Raw genomic sequence first — 22,445 nt, forward strand, 5'->3', positions numbered from 1 at the left:
TCCGTTTTGAATGACAGTGCTACAGTCTCGGACTTTATGCTAACGTAAATAAAATAAAGGAACGATCGAGTTCAAACAGAGCGGCAACTTGCCGTACGGAGACCTGCCCACATCCACAAGAGATAATGTTGCGCAGCCGGTGGAGCACTGACGGAGTGGTCTAGAACTAATTGCTTTCTCGAGGTGTAACCGTCACTGCCGACGTTTATTGCCGACAACTGAGATGTCTCGCAGATGCAATCCGGGAACGGTGACTGGGAAGACCGTGTAAAGTGACGCAACTCCACGACAACGCCTGCCCGCATTCTGCTAGGCGGACAGGAAACACTGTACACGAGTCGGGTAGACAAGTCATTCCGCTCTTTCACGTGATCTCACGCCTCAGAGTTTCAGCTTTTCCACTCTTTATCTGACAGTCTTCACAGAGCTGTCTTTCCGGACGAAAATAGGATCCAAACGTGGCTCGAGCAGTTCTTCACCTCAAAAGAATGCGATTTCCACAGTCGCCGAATCGAGAAGTTACCCCGGCATCGGCAAACTGTTGTAAACAGAGAAAGATGACTGAAGTCTCTGTTATGTTTGTGTGTCACGTTTATTAAACTTATGGAAAACAGCTACGAACTTATGCACTGACCCTATATCTAAATATTTATCTACACATATTACTCGCCAAGGCAAACTGATAACTTCCCACAGTGACAACGCCACCCTGTTTATGCTCGAGAGGGAGGGAGGGGAGGCAGCAATCTTGCGAGTGGAGCATTGCCACACACTGTGTCTTTGAACACCGATTAGAACGAGGACATAAATACGACATACAATGTTTTTTAAGCAAAATTCAGTCGTCAGTTGCACAGTCGAGTGCGCGGCACTTCACACTCCTCGTGTAGTACGAGAGAAGACGATTGTCACAGAAAAACAGGAAGTAGGGAGTAAGTCACGGAACACGTACTGCGCAGAGGTGTACGTTTTCGTACTTAACACAGACGTCAAACGGGAGGTGTGGAATATGAGAAAATGGCGAGCTGTGGTGGCGAGTAAATGGCTTCACCTGCTGTGGGCAGGGCCAGACTGTCAGAGAGCAACTTCACTCTCCAATAATGAAAACAAAGGACAAGATGATTGTAAGACAAATGAAACATACTGTAACGTTGAACATCACGGTGAGTCTTCGAGGTGCAACGATAGTATGAGAAGTTGTCTTCTACTCTAATTCACGAGTCACTCTAACGATCTGTACACCTGTTCGAGGAAATACAGGCTCGTAAAATGGAAGTAGAAGATGTGATTTTTGACAGTACCAGTAGAAGTTATGTTATTTTGTTCCAATAACAGCTGCAAAACGAGGAGAAGTCAAGTCTTTCCTCGGCTACACGTAGGATTTTAGTGGCACCGATTAGCCGGACCTCTACTTCGAGATGATCAACTGTGGCAACCGAATTAAAAGAAAAAGGCAAATACGTCAGGTATTACGTCAGCTGAAAGATCTCGTGAAATGTTCTGACTCTGCTCCAGCAGCTACATAAAACCCTAAACTGAGAAGAAAAACACTTCGACAGGTATTGTTATTTAGCTTTATCGGTTTCAGCAGATTAATCTCCCATCTACAGCAGCCTACAAAATTAGGATACTATTTATTTTTAGACCTTGGCCATACATTTATGTAAAATATACAAAGTGTATAAGAAGTACAAGAAAACAAAGAAGGGAGTAGAATTTAAAGTTAACTGACAACAGATAAAAACTGAGGTCTGTCAATGACACTGTAATTCTGCCGGAGACGGCAAACGAGTTGGCAGAGCAGCTGAATGGAATGGGCGGTGCCCTCAAAGGAGTATATGAGATGAACATCGACAACATAAAACCAGGATAATGGAATTTAGTTGATGGTGGCTGAAGATGAAAGGATGAAAAACGTAGCGTGGCAATGGCAAAGAAAGAGTTTGTGAAGAAGAGATATTTGCTAACATCGTACATAGATTTAAGTCTTCGAAAGTCTCTTGTGAAGATATTTGTTTGGGGTGTTGCAATGTACGGAAGTGAAACATGGACGATAAACAGTTTAGACGAGAAGAGGATGGAAGCTTTTGAAATGTGGTACTACAGAAGAATACTGAAGATTAGATGGGTAGGTCATGTAACAAATGAGGTGGTACTGAATAGCAGAGGGGAGAAAAATCTGTGACACAACCTGAGTAGAATAAGCGATCGGTAGATAGGACATGTTGTGAGGCATCGAGGGATTACCAACTTAGTACTGGAGGGAAGTGGGGGGGCGGGGTGGGAGTAAAAATAGTAGAGGGAGACCAAGAGATGAATACACTAGGCAGATGGAGAAGGATGTAGGTTGCAGTATTGTCACGTTCAGTATAACATAACGATTCTTTTAGAAAATTGACGATATTGCAGTCTCATAAACAACTGTGTATGTCCCAGCTTTGATGTATTGTGCTGTTGTACAGTAGTTTAAATGTTTCCAGTACTCGGGGATGTGAGTTTGATAAACTGAAAACATAAGTGCATAGTGAACAGTAAGACACAGTGAGAATCCTCCGGGATAGACGAATACTCACGTCGATCGACTGCGCTTCCATGACAACGAGATCGGTCGGGTAAGGCCACGAAAACATTCCCCGGACCGTGATGATCCCTCCCGGTACGGTTTGCGCCACCTCTTGTCCGTGAAGGCCACCTGTCACGACTCGGTGTACGTCCACTTGCGGTGCCGGCACGCAAATTACGGCATTCGTCGTCAGTGAACGGCAGTGCACGAACCGGGCACCCGCCGCATAGGTCCGTACGCGGCGAAATCCGCCAAACGTCTGTCGAAGAGACACTGTCAGCAGCCTGTCAGTTCGTCCACGCGACCAGTTGCTCGACAGTCTCACATCTATTTGCCCGAAGACACCTCCGCAACCACCGTTCGCCCCCGTCACCTGTCGCCCGTGACGCGACATTCCCGCCTCGGCACCATTCTGCCACGCATGGTAGTGGCGGCACGCAAATAGTCTACAACTCAGCCGTATGGGAAGAACTTCCACCCTCGGACCAAAAGCAGACGACTGTGCCCTTTCAGACGTCAGATAAACTGTCCCGTTTGCACATTTAGACAAAAAATGCAGCGTTTCCCGTGTCCTCCCGAGATGCTCCGTGCAGCCTATACCGCTAATGCCGCCTCCTACCGTCTGCGAGTTGTTACCGTGTTACTGCACACAGACTTCGAACACGGGCAGTGGTCAGCTTAATGTGACCGGACTGTTACTGACGTATCACAGTTTCACTACGACTGCGCTGCTGCGACCGTACGATATCTCGTACCCACATGTAGCAGGACTTTGAATTTGGCTGTGCTACACTCGTTCCCTCAGATATAAATTATACCGTAGCAGCTGTATGAGCGCTTGACGGCAGAGAAAACATATAAGAAAATGAAGGTACTAAAAATGTAACTCTTTTTGTTTTGCTATCCGTCTTGTGTCTCTCGAGAGCGGAAGCTTAATGCAGACGTAAAAACTTATTAGCTATACTTGGTCTGATTAAGACGAAAAACAACTTATTGGTGTGCAGATGTATTGTGGAAGTTTGTATGAAATTCAGAGGATGGAAGCAGCAACATAAAATACATTGCGTTTAGTCTCAAGACGATTTTGATTTGTATAAATTAGTGATTCCTGGACGATTGCAAGATCTCAGAGCAGCTACTACTTTTCACGCAGAAATGAAGTAGGAGATTTTTGAAGAACTGGAGCCACACGAAGGAAGACATGTTAACATGGTAAAGGATGAACTCTTATCTACGCTATTTCCCCCTGTTAATCACATTTTGTTATTCTCTGTTCCTTTTCAAATAATTTTTGTTGTGGAGATTGGTTTGACTTTTGCTCAGAAACGCCACAAGGACCACCCCGGTAATAGCTTTTCCGAATCACAAAGTCTGATAACTTTTCTGTAATACGAAGTCCGATTTGCATTTCATCCTTTCCCTTTTTCACGGTCATTAACGATTTTTAAAACCCCCTTTTTATTCACCATTTCTTCCCACATTTTCAACCTTTTATTTTCTTTTCTTCTCTTTTTCTTTTTTATTAACCACTACACAGAAATTGTCGCATCCACGTATTTGTACGAGCTGACCGATTCTGACTGTGTAGGTGTAGGATAGCATTTTTTGCATTTTGTCAAACGTAGAATTTTGCACTCCCGAACATTTAAAGTAACGCTGCCGGCACACTCACAGTGGAGCCCTGTCGGCCGCGGGCTGCGCTGGCTCGGCGGTGTCCAGCAGGATCTCGAGCGAGTCGTGCAGCCGGCTGGAGCGCAGGCTGTCGTCCGGCCCGCCGCTGCCGCTGCCGCCCGCCGCGTCCTCGCCGTCCTCCCCGTCGGCGCCGTTGCCGGTGCCGCCGGCCGTCAGCGAGGAAGCCATCTCGGGCGCGGCGAGGGGCGGCACGCCGACCGGGCCGGGCGAGGTGGGGACCGCACCCGCGTGCCCGCCCACGCTCGTCACAGCCACCGACACCGCCTTGCCGTACAGGTCCACCACCGCGTAGACTTTCTGTACCGGAGGGAGACGCGCGAATATCGTAAAGATGAGACGATTCTCGTGGGTGTGGGACGTGTCAGAAATTGTCAGGAGATTTTCGAAATAGGTGAATACGATGTGGTCAACTGGAACAGCTAATATTTACAGAATTAACACGCTGTCAGAATGAATCGTTGTTATGCACTATTAATAAATTTATCACTCACGAAATACCTAATCTTGACTGTTGTGACCGAGTGCTGTCAAAACTGAAATCAAGCGCACATTTTTACTTAAGCTGGCCCAACAGTCTCTGTTAAGATATTCATCTATAGAGTAGAAGGAGTTGCTTATCAAAAAGTCCTTCAAACTCTGTTTAAACTGTTCTTGATCTGAAACCAAGTTTTTAATGGTTGGTGGCAATTTATTAAAAACGTGTGTTCCCGAATATTGGACCCCTTTTTGTACCGAGGTAAGTGATTTAAGGTCTTTATGTAGATTGTTCCTATTCCTAGTATTCATACTACACATTGAGCTATTGGTTGGAAATAGAGATGTATTACTTGCAACAAATTTGATTAAGGAATAAATATACTGAGAAGGAGAGGTTACGATACAAAGTTCCTCGAACAGATTCCTACATCACGTTCTCGAATTCACACCACAAATTATTCTTATCACACACTTTTGCACCATAGAAAGTTTTGCTCGGTTTGATGAGTTGCCCAAGGATATGATCCCGTATGATATAAGAGAATGAAAGTAAGCAAAGTAAGGAAGTGTTTTTGTATTTCTCTCTCCTACATCTGACATCATTCTCACTGCAAATACAGACTCGTTTAGGCGCTTAAGCAATTCTGTGATACGCCCTTCCCAAACGAATTTATTATCGAGTTTTAATCCCAGAAATTTAACACTGTCAACCTCTTCGATCTGCACGTCTTCGTATGTTATGCACATGCTGGAAGGAAAACTTTACAGGTTCTGAACTGCATATAGTGATTGTACTGAAAGTTTAAAGACAGTGAATTAGCTTTAAACCACTTGTTAGTGTCAGTGAAAATTTGATTAGTAGCTATTCTAAATCTGTATTTGATCCTATTAAGAAATTTTTTACATATATTACACAACGACGCGCTATCCGTCTGAAAAGGTCCGAGACTAACTTCATTCCCGGCTTACGAGTTATGTTGATGCAGTAATGAAGTGCATTCGATACATAATGTTCTGAAGCAGAGAAATGTGTGTGCAGAGTATGTACCGCAAACCTCAACTACCGAACGAGAACGATGGTACTCGCTGCAACTGAACTGAAATGCAAAATGTAGACCATTTCTTACCCCTTTCGTACCCACTCGCTTCAACTATGTACATTAAATTTCACTGTCTCTTATTAGCAACAGAAATATTTTTCCACAGTGGAAACCTCATGTACACACAAGTGAGTCCTGCCAGCTTTTGGGCACCATTATAAAAATACTTCAACAAGTCAGTGTAGCAGTGCACAGCGCTTTGTGACTGCCAGAACACCTGGAAGTGGTTGGGTAGTTACTTGTATTCCACTGTACAAATGATTGTTATTTTGCATGCTTTGAAAATGGGCACACATTTTTGCATAAATCTTGCATCTTTTAAAAAAAAAAAAAAAAAAAAAAAAAAAAAAAAAAAGAAGAGCATTAAACCACGAAGAAAAAGTGTCCTCCTTCAAGAAAAAATTGATGTCTGAAAGGGTTACAGAAAAACTGACCACAGATGTCGTGATGTAGTGTTACCAACACGAACCTACCACAAAACGACAAGGTGCAGGAATTCACGGGAAGGGTCCACACTTTGACAATTGTGGAAAAGTTATCAAAAAACAAAGGTCATCCACAAAGTAAGTTTCATTTGGTTACATAAAACAAATGTGTACAGATACAGAAAAAATATTTATTGTACAAAAATCTACAACTGCTACATCACTTTTCCATACAGCTTCCGAAATTTTGTAGGCCCTTGTCACAGCGTGGAACAAGTTTTTGTACGCCTTCTTCGTAGAAGTTTGCCACCTGTGTATTCGACCGTGTGATAACGTGTCCTTTTAGCTCGCCATCGTCGTCGAAGTGTCGACCATCGAGGACAGATCGTGAGGTTTGCGGAACTTCTATAGGGAGGGCACTAAGTGTAAACTTACAGTTGTGCTTAATCTTCTCTTCAATTCTGTGAACCAGTTCATCAGTAACCACAGACGGGCACCCACTTCGTTCTTCATCGTAAACTTTATCACGTCCTCCATTGAACAGTCTGACCCATCTTCTAACCATTGAATCACTCCTAGCAATTTGCCCGTAAACCTCACAGATTTACTGATGAATTTCATTCGGTTTAACTTTTGTTGAATTTAGAAAACGAACCACAGACCTGATTTCACACACGGCGGCATTTTAAATTACGTGTGACATTATAAAGAAGCACTACAAAGCACACGTCGGCAGCAGCGATCTGAAAATGGTGTACACGTCTCCTCCTCGAGTCGGAGTAACTTCCGCGCATGCTCGGAACTGCGATCGTAGCGCTGTCGCGGACAGAAATAGAAACTGAACTTACTTTGTGGACGACGCTCGAATGTGAAAGGAATTATCACAGATGACTATGCGACTGTCAATTCAGAAACCTATCTCTAGGAAATGAAAGTACAACGGCAACACCACCGATAAAGCGTGCCCGAAGAGACTGTATTACATCGTGTTTGTTGCCACTCTCATCTCGGCACGGAAAGTTCCGTCAATTGACGGAAGTGACCGATTGTCGTTCTAGGTGCTGTGCTGCTCGACTCGGTTATGTCTCTTAAATATTTAGGGTCAATGTTGCAAAGGGACACAAAACGGAGTGGGCATGTAGGTCACTTGTAGTGAAGGCAAACGGTCACCTTCGGTTTATTGGAAGGATTCTAGGAAAGTGTAGCCAACACATACAGGAGACCTCGTACACGGCGCTGGGGCGACCGAGTCTCGAGCACTGCTTTAAGTGTTTGCATTCCCAACAGATCAGATTAAAGGAATGCACTGAAGAACCTCAAAGGTGTCCTTGCTAAACCGTTTACCAATAGGTTTTTGTACGTCCATCCTTTCGATTGGACGTCTCGGGTACCACAGCAGTTCACTATTTTAAGAAAATGAAACGCCTACAGCCGTCCTAACGATCTTACCTATCGTGTAACTACCAGTTTCGGCACTTATGTGCGCTACCTCCACGCCTCAGTTGACACTGAAGGTGTTACCTCCACCCACATATATACACCGCATCAGTGGCCGACACAACCGATTATGGACACTACCCGTAACTGCGATGTTAGCATTCCGATCAGTTGGCCGTCAACGGTCGGAGTGCTGACATCACAGTTACAGGTAGTCCGCGTAAGCCAGTTACGTTGGCCACCGATGCATCGTAAATATGTACCGCAATAACCCCTTCGGCACGAACTGAAACCTGAAGATGGCGCACTGAAGTGCCGAAACTGGTACCTACACAAAAAATAAATTCGCAAGGGTGGCAGTATGTGTTTCATTTTCTTATAATAGTTTACTGACAGGTAAAGAAATTTCCACTACCTCAAACACTGTTAAGTTTAGTGAGCAGGCATTTGCGACAGACTGCGAGATAATCCTACTGCCACTGATGTACACGTGAAAGGATTGCGAAGACGAGACTAGAGGAATCGAGGTCGTACAGAGGCTTATAAACAGTTGTTTTTTCACTTCATTGAGGGTGGAACAAGGAAGATGACAACTGAGCAGTTCGAAGCAACGAAATTACGCTCCGTGCTTTCGGCCCCTACGGCAATCGGCATCTGAGAAATCTGTGAGGTAACTTTTGGACAATGTGGACTGACAGATACAGATAAAAATAATTCGACAAGAGACCGACAAACGTCAGGAGCACCTGTACACGCTACAATCTCAAAATTGATAACAGTACACTTTAGGCCGTTACGATTTTCAGCACCGAAGAGCTTTCTTCAGTTTGTCTGTCTTCCACTCAATGCCTCCTCTAGTGGTGAGCAGCAATCTGTCCTTTTCCCATTATTATTCCATCCCATATTTTCCACTGTTCAACTGAGCACGACATTAGGCAGATTACAGAAATTGAGAAAGGTGCAAGTTAATTAGAAATGACTATAAAAGTTAAAAAAAATTAAAGACAGACAAAGTACTCAGCAAACAGACACTGAGATAGACAGATAATTCTACATCTACATGTATACTCTGCAGATGACTGTGACACGTGTAGCAGGCAACGTGCAGTAATGAGATCCCAAACAGCCACCAATGAGGATGAATCGTGTGTAAAAGGAAGCAAAAGCATATGGCTTGAAGACAATCAGCCTTTTATTTTGTTGCATAGACTGAGAGAAGAGAAGACTGGATCAATGTGGAGATGTAAAGATGGTGGGAGACAGAAGACGGGAGAGGCCTACGCTTCTAGACACTGGCTGGGAACTGCACAACTTCTTGTTGTTGTTGATGATGATGATGATGGTAACAGCAACACACACATTATTAAACATTGCTCATGCCAGACAGCAAGCTTTATGACGGCTGTGGTTTCATTTTCTTTCTTGGAGTCAGTTTTAAATACGGTAGTAGGGCATTTAAACCATTACACAAATTGCTTCTCCTCACATATAGGTTTAAACAACAATTTTGAAACAACAATATGGTGTTTTGTTTTCTTTCTTGCAGTCGAATTTAAGGAGAAACAGGAATGTCGTATTTATAGCTTACCAGCTTACGATTAGAATACAACTACACAATTTGAATGTGTCAAAAACTTTGTAATCCTGCCCTTTCGCAGATTAAAACTATGTGAAATACTGTCATTGAAGCTACTATTCTCACAGATCCAGTGACAGGAATGGTCTCTCATACCCCTTGTTCCAATGATCCCAACTCATTCATCCATTCAATTTGAGCAACTTTAATTCCCAGTAAAGGTTTTGTTGGCAACAACAATAAACAAGGATGCAGGCAACGTGAGAGATTGGGGGCAGGGGGGAGAGGGGTGGGGGAGTAATAATAATAATAATAATAATAATAATAATAATAATAATAGTCAAAAAGAAATTCTACAGACAGTAACCAAAATCACCAACTGTATGCCTTACAAAGAAATCTTCCAGATTGCCTCAAAATTACTATTTTAACACCTATCCACACGAAAAACGATAAAGCACCTCCTGATAACTATTGCCACATCTCACTCGTACCAAACATATCAAAATTTATCGGTTGCTGTACGCACAAACAGTCGAATGATCAATTTGAGCAATATAATCCACTTGGCTCGCCATAATACGGTTTCAGACATCATATTTCCACTTTAAAATCAGTTCAAATCATCATCGCAGAAATGTATGTTTCTTCTGAGAATAAGAAAATAACCTGTGCAAGTTTTCTGGATTTGAGAAGAGCTTCTGATACTGTCTCCCAGTGCATACTTATCAAAAAGCTTATCAAAAAGCTCCAGTTCTATTTGTGTAGGTGCCTACAGGATTTATCTGCACAGACAAATGAGATATATTAATTAGTATAGGTGCCAGTCGAATGCACCAAAGACATATTAATTAGTATCATGCCACATTAATGTAATGCGAGAGGATAGCGGAATGATTAAAAACTACGTACCTTCAGATTTTTTACATTACCCCTCTCGTTTTAATGCTAGCAACATCGCTCTTCCGTTCTCGTCCACCGTAGTATCAGGATGTATATTTGTTCTTTGTGTGTCTGATGACTAAAAAGTGCCCAGTTATACCACTACCTTCTTTGCCGAGTAAACAGTAAGTGGTTAACTGGTAATATCTATATTTAACTACTGGAACAGTTTTAAGAATCAAAGTCAATTTATGACGACACTGTGGATACTGTCAACTACCGGCAAGACAGAGCAACTCCCCATTTTTCCACAACTGTCGGGCACTATCTTACAGACACTTTTCACGAGTCTGAGGAATATCGACCGAAAATCGATAACCTTCGACAGTTGAAAAACTGTATTTTTTGCAGCTGTGGAGGAAATGAGGCCAGGTATGCTTGTGAGTACTTCAGGCTACAAAGGGACACTGGGGCTTGTAGCGGGACTTTGAATTTCGCCGCGCTACACTCCTTCCCTCAGATAAAAAATATCCCGTCGCAGTGGTACGAGGGCTCGACGGCAGAGAAAATACCACAATTGTAACCTTTTTCGTTTTCTATCCGTTTTCAATTGTCTCTTGATAGCAGAAGCTGAAGGCAGACGTGATCTGATTAAGACGAAAGAAACTTATTAATGTGTAGACATTGTGGAAGTTGTTATGAAATTCGGAGGATGGAGAGAAGCAACTAAAATAAATTGTATTTAAGATCAAGACGGTTTTGTATACATTAGAAATTCCTGGACAATGAAACTTATTGCAAGATTTCGGAGCAGACTTTTCACGCAGAAGTGAAGGAGATTTTTGAAGACCTGGACGCCGCCCGAAAGAAGACAAGTTAACCTGGTAAAGGATGATCTCTTATCTACGCCACTTCCCCCTGTCAGTTACATTCTGTTATTCTCTGTTTCTTTTCAGTAAGTTTTGTAGTGGAAATTGGCTTAACTTTTGCTCAAAAACGCCACAAGGACAACCCCAACTACAGCTTTTCTGTAATACGAAGTCGGATTTGCATTTCATTCTTTCCTTTTTTCACGGTCATTTACGATTTTAAAACCCCTTTTTTTATTCACCATTTTTTCCCACATTTTCAATCTTTTTTTCTTTTTCTTTTATTCTCTCTTTTCTTTTTTTATTAACCACTACAGGCTCATGCTTCCATTTGTACTGAACAGCATCAAATTTCTATTACGAAATTTCTCAATGTACGTTCACACCATTTTAATTAGCAGTAAAGTGTTCGACTGGAAAATGGCGAAGAGCTTTACAGACACCCCGTAGTTGCCCGTCAGTGTGACACACTAGTGGTCCGAATTTCTCGTAAGGAAATTTGCACGAAGTCACAATCGCACTACACTATCAGTAAGGCAGAATAGAACTCGACGAGAAAAACGACACGACCAGATGCCCGCCGAGGGCACAACTGTCGCCGTCCGCCGGCAGTTACCTTCGGCACGTACGGCACGGCGACGCCCACGTCCTCGCCGTTGAGCGAGAAGCTGAGGGCCCCGTCGGCAGCGCGCCGGACTCCCACGCGGTCGCCGACCGTCAGCCACTCGAGGCTGGGGCAGTAGCAGTGCTGCAGCGTGCGCCCGTTCTTCTGCACCTCGTTGCCTGGAGCACACACAATGCAAACTCAGTCAGTACACAGTGGGCCGTAGTGAACTACCCGGAGCCATAAAGCCGTACTCCGCACGCCGCGTCACGGCGTACGGCAGAGGGTACTCGCGGCGGCACTGCCGTTTCCTCGCCTCGGCCGTCCCGTTAAGGGACGGTGCGCCGCGTAGTGCGGCAGCACGGTAAGTGCCACGGCGGTGAGGGATTACTGGTGCCAAAACTGGGTCAGTGTTAATGCCGTGTCACGAACTCTCAGACATTTGTCGAAACACTCGAGAAAATGGGTCGAAACGGAGTAGCGTTCGGTCGGGACGTGGTGTCACTTTTCACGAGAGTGCCAGTACGAGATGTGCCAGATGTTTCCGTCCGATAGTTTCCACCCGGAATCGTCGTCATTCCGTCAAGTTTTAATGACTACGTACTTCTCACACTGGGACAAATATTACGAAACGACAGATCGCACAGTAACGGGCTCACCACTGTCTTCTGCAATCGTGAATTTCTTCGTGGAGCTACCTCAGGTACGTCAGTAACACCTAACTCGTACGGCCTTACAGTGAAAATACACTGCAGAAGTTCGCGGATCAAACGAACAGTGTCCGTACCGACATCAAATTTACTGTCGAGACAGAGAAGGTGGCGAGTTACCGTCCTCAAGTGTTTTAAACGAGAGGAAGGCAGAAGGCCGGCTCGGTCACTCGGTGTACGGGAAACCGACGCACAAAGATTGAGATTTGAACACCGGTAGTTTTCACCACCCTACACACGAGAAAGTGGTACCCGAACACGTTAATACACGGAGCTGAAGTTATTTCTGACGACGGCCGCCTACGGTCCGAATTGTAGCACTCGAGGCACGTGTTCGGGGAGAGCGGCTACAGAGAAAGAGAAATTGCACACGCTTTCAGGTGTCACCGAAGGAGGACGCCTCCGAATCAGCAGAAGGAGCCGAGCCGGCAGCTTTCCTGCCGTACTACGGGGCAACGAATGGCGAGTCAGTACTCTTAGTACAGGGACGTGGATCGCAACCAGTGTTTCGGCCCATCGCAGAGGTTAGAGATACGTCACGCCCTGTTAAATACGATATAGCTCTCAGTGTGCCGGGTGTGTAAGCCGTCCCTCGCAAGCCCGGTAGCATCTACAAAGGCCTGACAATTCCCACAGTCGCAGAGTGTCGTACCGAGCACGAGAGACGTATTAAGCGAAGGGGTCTCAGTGAGTCGGCCACGGCCGAGCGCTGCCTTGAAAATGGATACAAAATATACACTACGGGCCATTAAAATTGCTACACCGTGAAGAAATGCAGATGATAAACGGGTATTCATTGCACAAATATATTATACTAGAACTGACATGTCACTACATTTTCACGCAATTTGTTTGCACAGATCCTCAGAAATCAGTACCCAGAACAGCACCCTCTGGCCATAATAACAAGATACCACAGTTCAGCGAGAGTAGTGACTGGCGTATTGTGACGAGCCAGTTGCTTGGCCACCATTGACCAGATGTTTTCAATTGGTGAGAGATCTGGAGAATGTGCTGGCCAGGGCAGCAGTCGAACATTTTCTCTATCCAGAGAGGCCCATACAGGACCTGTAACACGCAGTCGTGCATTAAACCTGCTGAAATGTAGGGTTTCGCAGGGATCGAATGAAGGTTAGAGCCATAGGTCGTAACATTTCTGAAATGTAACGTCCACTGTTCAAAGTGCCGTCAGTGCGAACAAGAGGTGACCGAGACGTGTAACAAATGGCATCCCATAACACCATGCCGGGTGATACACCACTATGGCAATGAAGAATACACGCTTCCAATGTGCGTTCACCGCGATGTCGCCAAACACGGATGTGACCATCACGATGCTGTAAACAGAACCTGGATTCATACGAAAAAATGACGTTTCGCCATTCGTGCACTCAGGTTCGTCGTCGAGTATACCATCGCAGGCGCTCCTGTCCGTGATGCAGTGTCAAGGGTAACTGCAGCCACAGTCTCAGAGCTGATGGTCCATGCTCCTGCAAACGTCGTCGAACTGTTCGTGCAGATGGTTGTCAGCTTGCAAACATCCCCATCTGTTGACTCAGGGATCGAGACATGGCAGCAAGATCCGTTACAGCCGTGCGGATAAGATGCCCGTCGTCTCGACTGCTAGTGATACGAGGCCATTGGGATCCAGCACAGCGTTCCGTGTTACCCTCCTGAAACCACCAATTCCATATTCTGCTAACAGTCATTGGACCTCGACCAACGCGAGCAGCAATGTCGCAATACGATAAACCGCAATCGCGATAGTCTATAATCCGACCTTTATCAAAGTCGGAAATGTGATGGTACGCATTTCTCCTCCTTACACGAGGCATCACAACAACGTTTCACCAGGCAACGCCGGTCAACTGCTGTTTGTGTATGAGAAATCGGTTGGAAACTCTCCTCGTGTCAGCACGTTGTAGGTGTTGCCACCGGCGCCAACCTTGTGTGAATGCTCTGAAAAGCTAATCATTTGCATATCACAGCATCTTCTTCCTGTCGGTTAGATTTCACGTCTGTAGCACGTCGTCTTCATGGTGTAGCAATTTTAATGGCCAGTAGTGTAGTTTGAGAACACGAGGGTCTCAGCTCGTGCATCGACATACTGGGACTCGGTTAAAAAAGTGGCAGCTGAGATTAGAATAACACAACAATTTCAACACGTGTCGTTCCGGCCCCATGCGATCGGTGCCAGCAGCCGTAATCCTAGGTGTACAAGTGAGAAATGGTGCTAGTCCCGGCAGATGGTAGTTTTACTCCCGGTGACAACGGCAGAGCTAATCGCAGAAAGCTCGAGAATTTTATCGGAATTTTTGCGGTTTGACATTCCAGAAGATTTTATCCAGTTGTGACGCTGTGAAAGACTGTGGGGACACCGCAGTGATTACTGGGACTGATGCAACACAAAGTGTAGGGAATAGAAAAAATGTTCCACATACCTGCCAACTTTCTAAAACAAAAAAATCGGGAGATTAAGTTTTAAAAAATTGGGAGGTAAAAAAAAAAAAAAAAAGAAGAAGAAGAAGAAGAAGAAGAAGAAAGTTGGCTTATTTTCCGTATAGTCTTGAGACAACTGACGTTGCTGTGCTTTAGCGAGTGTGAATGCACGAGCTTCAACGAACTGCAAATAACAGTCGACCAGTTGTAAAATAGTAAAATACAGGTTTATAAAACCTCGATCGGGGTCTCGACAGTCTTCTTCGGAAGGTATCGTCGGTAGAGTGGCGTTACCTATATCTGATGAGGTGAATGTGTCTAGTACATGTGTACATCGCCCACTTAATTGACATTTAAAATACACGACTTACAGGTAGTAGCTCTCGACTGTCCAGTTTTGTCTTAGAAGTTTTCAAGACACAGCACATTTGACAGTGAATCCAATAACAGGTAGTATGCCACTCGAAACTGTGTATGTACGAGAAATATAAAGCACAGCGTCAGATTGTATGTACTGTAAGTATTCCATGTACAGAGCTAGTGAGGTGTGCTGTCGGCTGAAAAGTAGGGGCACCAGCCACGGGTCACCTCCGGTAGCTGGCAGTCCCACACCTATCAAACACGCACAGCTGCAAAGGGCAACTCGTGCGATTTCACGAGTACATATTCATTACCAGAATTAAAATAAAAAAACTGCCATTAAAAATCGCACGAGTTATAAAGAGCCTGCAGGCTCGGTACGAATACACAACTGTAACGAACACGACTGTCAGAGCAAAATGCTTCGAGGAAATATATCGTATTGTGCCTCACATGTGTACGGTAAAACCGTACAACTGATGGAAATTTATTGAATAGCATGTGAGTTTTTGTGCAGGCGAGGCAAGAGAAAGTACTTCGAGTCGACCGGTACCACGCCACGTGAACGGGGCCGAAACGGACAGACGAGGAACGGATCGACGAATACCGTATTTACTCAAATCTAAGCCGCACCTGAAAAATGAGATTCGAAATTAAGGAAAAAAAAAATTTCCCGAATCTAAGCCGTACGTGAAATTTGAGACTCGAAATTCGAGGGGAGAGAAAAATTTTAGGCCGCACCTCCAAATAGAAACAAAGTTGGTCCATTGTAATACGAGACACAATTTAGGTCGAATGAATGACGATACAGCTACAGTAGTTTGGTTCGAGTCGTAAGCTTAGCAGTTAAGCTCTACCAGGTAGCCATTGCTATGCGTTAGGCGCTCCGTCCGTATTTACATTGGTGCCCTTCCTTTTTCACGTGCTTCATCTGGTTTGAGTTGATTGCTTATTTTTCTTTGATCTGATAAGTTCAGTTCTCTTTGTTATAGGGGATTACGTCACTCTAAGCTGAAAATCCCCCCCATGAACCATGGACCCTGCCGTTGGTGGGGAGGCTTGCGTGCCTCAGCGATACAGATGGCCGTACCGTAGGTGCAACCACAATGGAGTGGTATCTGTTGAGAGGCCAGACAAACGTGTGGTTCCTGAAGAGGGCAGCAGCCTTTTCAGTAGTTGCAGGGCCAGCAGTCTGGATCTGATCTGGCCTTGTAACACTAACCAAAACGGCCTTGCTGTGCTGGTACTGCGAACGGCTGAAAGCAAGGGGAAACTACAGTTGTAATTTTTCCCGAGGGCATGCAGCTTTACTGTATGATTAAATGATGATGGCGTCCTCTTGGGTAAAATATTCCGGAGGTAAAATAGTCCCCCATTCGGATCTCCAGGCGGGGACTACTCAAGAGAACGTCATTATCAGGAGAAAGAAAACTGGCATTCTACGGATCGGAGCGAGGAATGTCAGATCCCTTAATCGGGCAGGTAGGTTAGAAAATTTAAAAAGGGAAATGGATAGGTTAAAGTTAGATATAGTGGGAATTAGTGAAGTTCGGTGGCAGGAGGAACAAGACTTTTGGTCAGGTGATTACAGGGTTATAAACACAAAATCAAATAGGGGTTATGCAGGAGTAGGTTTAATAATGAATAAAAAAATAGGAGTGCGGGTTAGCTACTACAAACAGCATAGTGAACGCATTATTGTGGCCAAGAAAGACACAAAGCCCATGCCTAATACAGTGGTACAAGTTTATATGCCAACTAGCTCTGCAGATGACGAAGAAATTGAAGAAATGTATGATGAAATAAAAGAAATTATTCAAGTAGTGAAGGGAGATGAAAATTTAATAGTCATGGGTGACTGGAATTCGACAGTAGGAAAAGGGAGAGAAGGAAACATAGTAGGGGAATATGGATTGGGGTTAAGAAATGAAAGAGGAAGCCGTCTGGTAGAATTTTGCACAGAGCATAACTTAATCATAGCTAACACTTGGTTCAAGAATCATAAAAGAAGGTTGTATACATGGAAGAATCCTGGAGATACTAAAAGGTATCAGATAGATTATATAATGGTAAGACAGAGATTTAGGAACATGGTTTTAAATTGTAAGACATTTCCAGGGGCAGATGTGGACTCTGACCACAATCTATTGGTTATGACCTGTAGTTTAAACTTAAGAAACTGCAAAAAGGTGGTAATTTAAAGAGATGGGACCTGGATAAACTGACTAAACCAGGGGCTGTACAGAATTTCAGGGAGAGTGTAAGGGAACAAATGGCAGGAATGGGGGAAAGAAATACAGTAGAAGAAGAATGGGTAGTTTTGACGGATGAAGTAGTGGAGGCAGCAGAGAATCAAGTAGGTAAAAAGACAAGGGCTAGTAGAAATCCTTGGGTAACAGAAGAAATATTGAATTTAATTGATGAAAGGAGAAAATATAAAAATGCAGTAAATGAAGCAGGCAAAAAGGAATACAAACGTCTAAAAAATGAGATCGACAGGAAGTGCAAAATGGCTAAGCAGGGATGGCTAGAGGACAAATGTAAGGATGTAGAGGCTTATCTCACTAGGGGTAAGATAGATACTGCCTACAGGAAAATTAAAGAGACCTTTGGAGACAAGAGAAAGACTTGTATGAATATCAAGAGCTCAGATGGAAACCCAGTTCTAAGCAAAGAAGGGAAAGCAGAAAGGTGGAAGGAGTATATAGAGGATCTGTACAAGGGCGATGTACTTGAGGACAATATTATGGAAATGGAAGAGGATGTAGATGAAGATGAAATGGGAGATACGATACTGCGTGAAGAGTTTGACAGAGCACTGAAAGACCCGAGTCGAAACAAGGCCCCGGGAATAGACAACATTCCATTAGAACTACTGATGGCCTCTGGAGAGCCAGTCATGACAAAACTCTACCATGTGGTGAGCACGATGTATGAGACAGGCGAAATACCCTCAGACTTCAAGAAGAAGATAATAATTCCAATCCCAAAGAAACCAGGTGTTGACAGATGTGAAAATTACCGAACTATCAGTTTAATAAGTCACAGCCGCAAAATACTAACGCGAATTCTTTACAGACGAATGGAAAAACTGGTAGAAGCCGACCTCAGGGAAGATCAGTTTGGATTTCGTAGAAATGTTGGAACACGTGAGGCAATACTGACCTTACGACTTATCTTAGAAGAAAGATTAAGGAAAGGCAAACCTACGTTTCTAGCATTTGTAGACTTAGAGAAAGCTTTTGACAATGTTGACTGGAATACTCTCTTTCAAATTCTAAAGGTGGCAGGGGTAAAATACAGAGAGGGAAAGGCTATTTACAATTTGTACAGAAACCAGATGGCAGTTATAAGAGTCGAGGGGCACGAAAGGGAAGCAGTGGTTGGGAAAGGAGTGAGACAGGCTTGTAGCCTTTCCCCAATGTTATTCAATCTGTATATTGAGCAAGCAGTAAAGGAAACAAAAGAAAAATTCGGAGTAGGTATTAAAATTCATGGAGAAGAAGTAAAAACTTTGAGGTTCGCCGATGACATTGTAATTCTGTCAGAGACAGCAAAGGACTTGGAAGAGCAGTTGAACGGAACGGACAGTGTCTTGAAAGGAGGATATAAGATGAACATCAACAAAAGCAAAACTAGGATAATGGAATGTAGTCAAATTAAGTCGGGTGATGCTGAGGGAATTACATTAGGAAATGGGACACTTAAAGTAGTAAAGGAGTTTTGCTATTTGGGGAGTAAAATAACCGATGATGGTCGAAGCATAGAGGATATAAAATGTAGACTGGCAATGGCAAGTAAATCGTTTCTCAAGAAGAGAAACTTGTTAACATCGAGTATAGATTTAAGTGTCAGGAAGTCGTTTCTGAAAGTATTTGTATGGAGTGTAGCCATGTATGGAAATGAAACATGGACGATAACTAGTTTGGACAAGAATTGAATAGAAGCTTTCGAAATGTGGTGCTACAGAAGAATGCTGAAGATAAGGTGGGTAGATCACGTAAGTAACGAGGAGGTATTGAGTAGGATTGGTGAGAAGAGGAATTTGTGGCACAACTTGACTAGAAGAAGGGATCGGTTGGTAGGACATGTTTTGAGGCATCAAGGGATCACAAACTTAGCATTGGAGGGCAGCGTGGAGGGTAATAATCGTAGAGGGAGACCAAGAGATGAATACACTAAGCAGATTCAGAAGGATGTAGGTTGCAGTAGGTACTGGAATATGAAGAAGCTTGCACAGGATATAGTAGCATGGAGAGCTGCATCAAACCAGTCTCTGGACTGAAGACCACAACAACAACAACAACAACAACAACAACAAGCTGAAAATGCATTATTGTAGTGTCATGCATTGTTTGTCGCATTCTCATAATGAGTGTTTACGACCTCTCGCGGCCTGCGGCATGGCTTGCTTTTGTGCACGCTACCGCCGCTTACAATCGTCTCATTAGCGAAACAATGGCAGGAGTCTGCTATTTGTTCTTACTTACACTGCTGCTTTCGTGGATGATAATCAACAAGAACCAAATAATAGACTGCGTGTGATAGAAGATGTTGTGAAAGAGAGTTTAGCAAAAATTTTTCTTCATTTGAAAATATTTGCAGACGCCTCTTTAGTACATTACATTCTGCACAGAAATTAGAGTCATTTTAGATTTAAAAATCTAGTGTGTTGTCGTGCTTCATTTGTGACTGTATCACTATTCGGCATAAGAATAATACGAATATAAACATGGCACGATATGTATATTCTTCCTCCTTTGCTGTTGTCTCACTCTAGTTTCGTAGTTTATTAGGCAGACAGGATTTAAATGAGATAGCAGCAAACATGAAAGAATACACGGCAAAATGTTTATATTCGTATTATTCTGATGGTGAAGGGAATACTGCATGTGATTCACAATTCATAAAAGTTCCTATAAGGAACAGGTAGGAAAAAATTCAGAACGTAGAGTTGGCCATATTGACAAACATCCCAAACAGTATTGCCAGTCTGATATTCGTAGTACACTGAAATGCTGCTACATTCGAAGATGAACAATACGGAATTTGTATTTACTTCGTCGGATAATGTACGAAAATGCAGTCGTCGAAACTCAGGGCGGAGAAAAAAATCTCGTCTTCCACCTTAATTTATTTAAGGACGCAGAAATTTAGGCGACAGTATTTATCTTTGTGCCTGCAAAGCATGCCCCTGTAGTGCTACATACATTCGACGGCAGATATTAATTGTGGCGGCACCTACCAACATTTTACAGAACTTCCGATTACTTTGCACTCGATTCTAAGCCGCAGGCGGTGTTTTGGAATACAAAGACAGCAAAAACAGTGCGGCTTAGATTCGAGTAAATACGGTAAACACTCTTTGTCAGTCTAATGTAACGTACGGACTGACAGTGAACGACTAGACGTGTGGCACAGCCTTAAGAAATTAAACTTAAGGCAACAACAGCCATAGAATGCAAATATTTGGACCTCAAAAGTCACTCAGAGGTAGTGCCCAACCGGCCACATATCTTGCCAACCGAGAGATACCTGTCACCAGACCGCCGTGTGAGCCACAATCAAAAAACGACTGACAGAAAACAGAGCAGTACCCTCCTAAGGCTACTCTGTGAGGTGACTGAGAAGAACTCTAGTGGGATCCCTTACTTCGGTCCCGTATCCGATAAACTGGGGAGATTTTTGAGACCTGTCCGTGTTACTCCTGCCCTTTCGGAAACTAAAAATAATGGGAAACATCACACCCGTACGGTGTTTCCCTTTTCCACGTGTGCACGTGGCGACTCGAGTTTGACACCGCGAGCAGAGATCACTGCGTGATGGATCATTCAGTGTGATGTGGTCCGAGCTACCTTTGACTGTTGTTCTTCCAACTGTAAATTTACTTTGACTACTGCGCCTCCGCCAGTGCAAAGATATGATTTACGATCGCACATGCAGAAGAGCGCTGCTCCATCGACGGATTTTTATAAATAATTTTGTCCTTTTTTTTTTTACTTTTGCGTAGGTGTTTGTTTTCAACAACTAATTGATTACTCTCTTGCCTTCACACGTTCGAGACGTGTATTTTTCGACACTGTGTTAAATATGCTTTTAAGTGGAAATTAAAACTATATTACGAAACAAAGTTATTTCAGCAGTGATTCACAATGGTTTTGCCAAATTTATAAATTAATCCTGACAGTGACAACTTAAAGAAATTTTCATCAGACAGAGAACAAGAGGACCGGCAAACAATGAGAAAAAGGACATCCTACAAGAAAATTAATAAGTATTCCAGATGCAGCTGCAAAGATTATATTATAATAGATACTATGTTTCTGACAGAATTATAAGGTAAATTTCAACTTATTTCTGATGCTATTTCCTTACAGTCACTTTTTGTAGTGTTGCTGACCCTGTCTGCCATTCACGGTCAAATTACAGCACTATTTTAATCAGTAATACGAAGTCCGCCTTATCCGTAACTTATTCCATCAAAATTCAAAACCCAATCAGATTTTCTATTTTGTATTTTCACGGCAGAACCCCGAGGAAAGGAAACACTGCAAAATACGGTCACCTTTTGTTTTGTTCTCACGGTACGGCTATTCTGTACTACACGCGTGCCCAAATTCATTCCTCTCGACTGTTTGTCTACAGGCAGGGTAACGCTCACTACTTCCGCGAACCGAGTGACATACACGTCTTCAATCGTAATTTTCTGTTTCAATTTAACCGCGTATATCAATCGTGAAGACAGATCCGAGAATAAGTAAGTCATAAATTCGGATACACCAATCTACCAATCCGACCACAACGAACGCTACATAAGATCCGAGATTTACGATCTCCACTCGTCTCGGGCACTTACATTGTAGTACACCTGTTTTCTCCGAGGTGTTCACGACACGTACAGCGTGCGCCACCGAGGCTACCGCACTCGCCGTGCCGTGCCGTGCCGTGCCTTGCCCCGGCCGCGTTACGCCACTGAGCACGCACTGCCTGCACCGATCACGTGCCGGGATGCACACAGTCTACTTTTCCCGACAGGAGTGTCCTCAGTGGAACGTAGGTAATTCTCACGAATAGGCCACATTACACTACGCCTGTCGTGAAGGGCGTTTAGTTACCCTGTATAATACTGGTGATATCTACGGTATTAAATGCCGGCGTGTGGGTGTAGACATATCTGGCAGAGAGAGAGAAGTTTCCAAAACTAGGTTCGTACAACACAGTGCCACTCGTAATCGTAAGTCAGCTCTAGCAGCGCATTTGGCACGCGACGTGCGCGGATTGGCTAACGTTAAGGGTGACTTAGGAATCTTG

At 43.8% G+C, this 22,445-nt stretch overlaps 1 protein-coding gene across 1 annotated transcript in view; it reads right to left on the reverse strand.

Moving 5' to 3' along the window:
* LOC124553563 (neuralized-like protein 4) overlaps positions 1–22,445 on the reverse strand; it is a 282,401-nt gene that overhangs the window by 89,623 nt on the left and 170,333 nt on the right. The window contains exons 20-22 of the mRNA XM_047127409.1: positions 11,638–11,804; positions 4,413–4,552; positions 4,236–4,346 (exon numbers count right to left, since the gene is read on the reverse strand). Of these exons, the coding sequence (XP_046983365.1) occupies positions 4,236–4,346; positions 4,413–4,552; positions 11,638–11,804 (418 nt within the window). The remainder of the gene's footprint in view (positions 1–4,235; positions 4,347–4,412; positions 4,553–11,637; positions 11,805–22,445) is intronic.

This window comes from Schistocerca americana, chromosome 11, assembly GCF_021461395.2.
Source record: "Schistocerca americana isolate TAMUIC-IGC-003095 chromosome 11, iqSchAmer2.1, whole genome shotgun sequence".
In the NCBI taxonomy this organism is placed as follows: domain Eukaryota; kingdom Metazoa; phylum Arthropoda; class Insecta; order Orthoptera; family Acrididae; genus Schistocerca; species Schistocerca americana.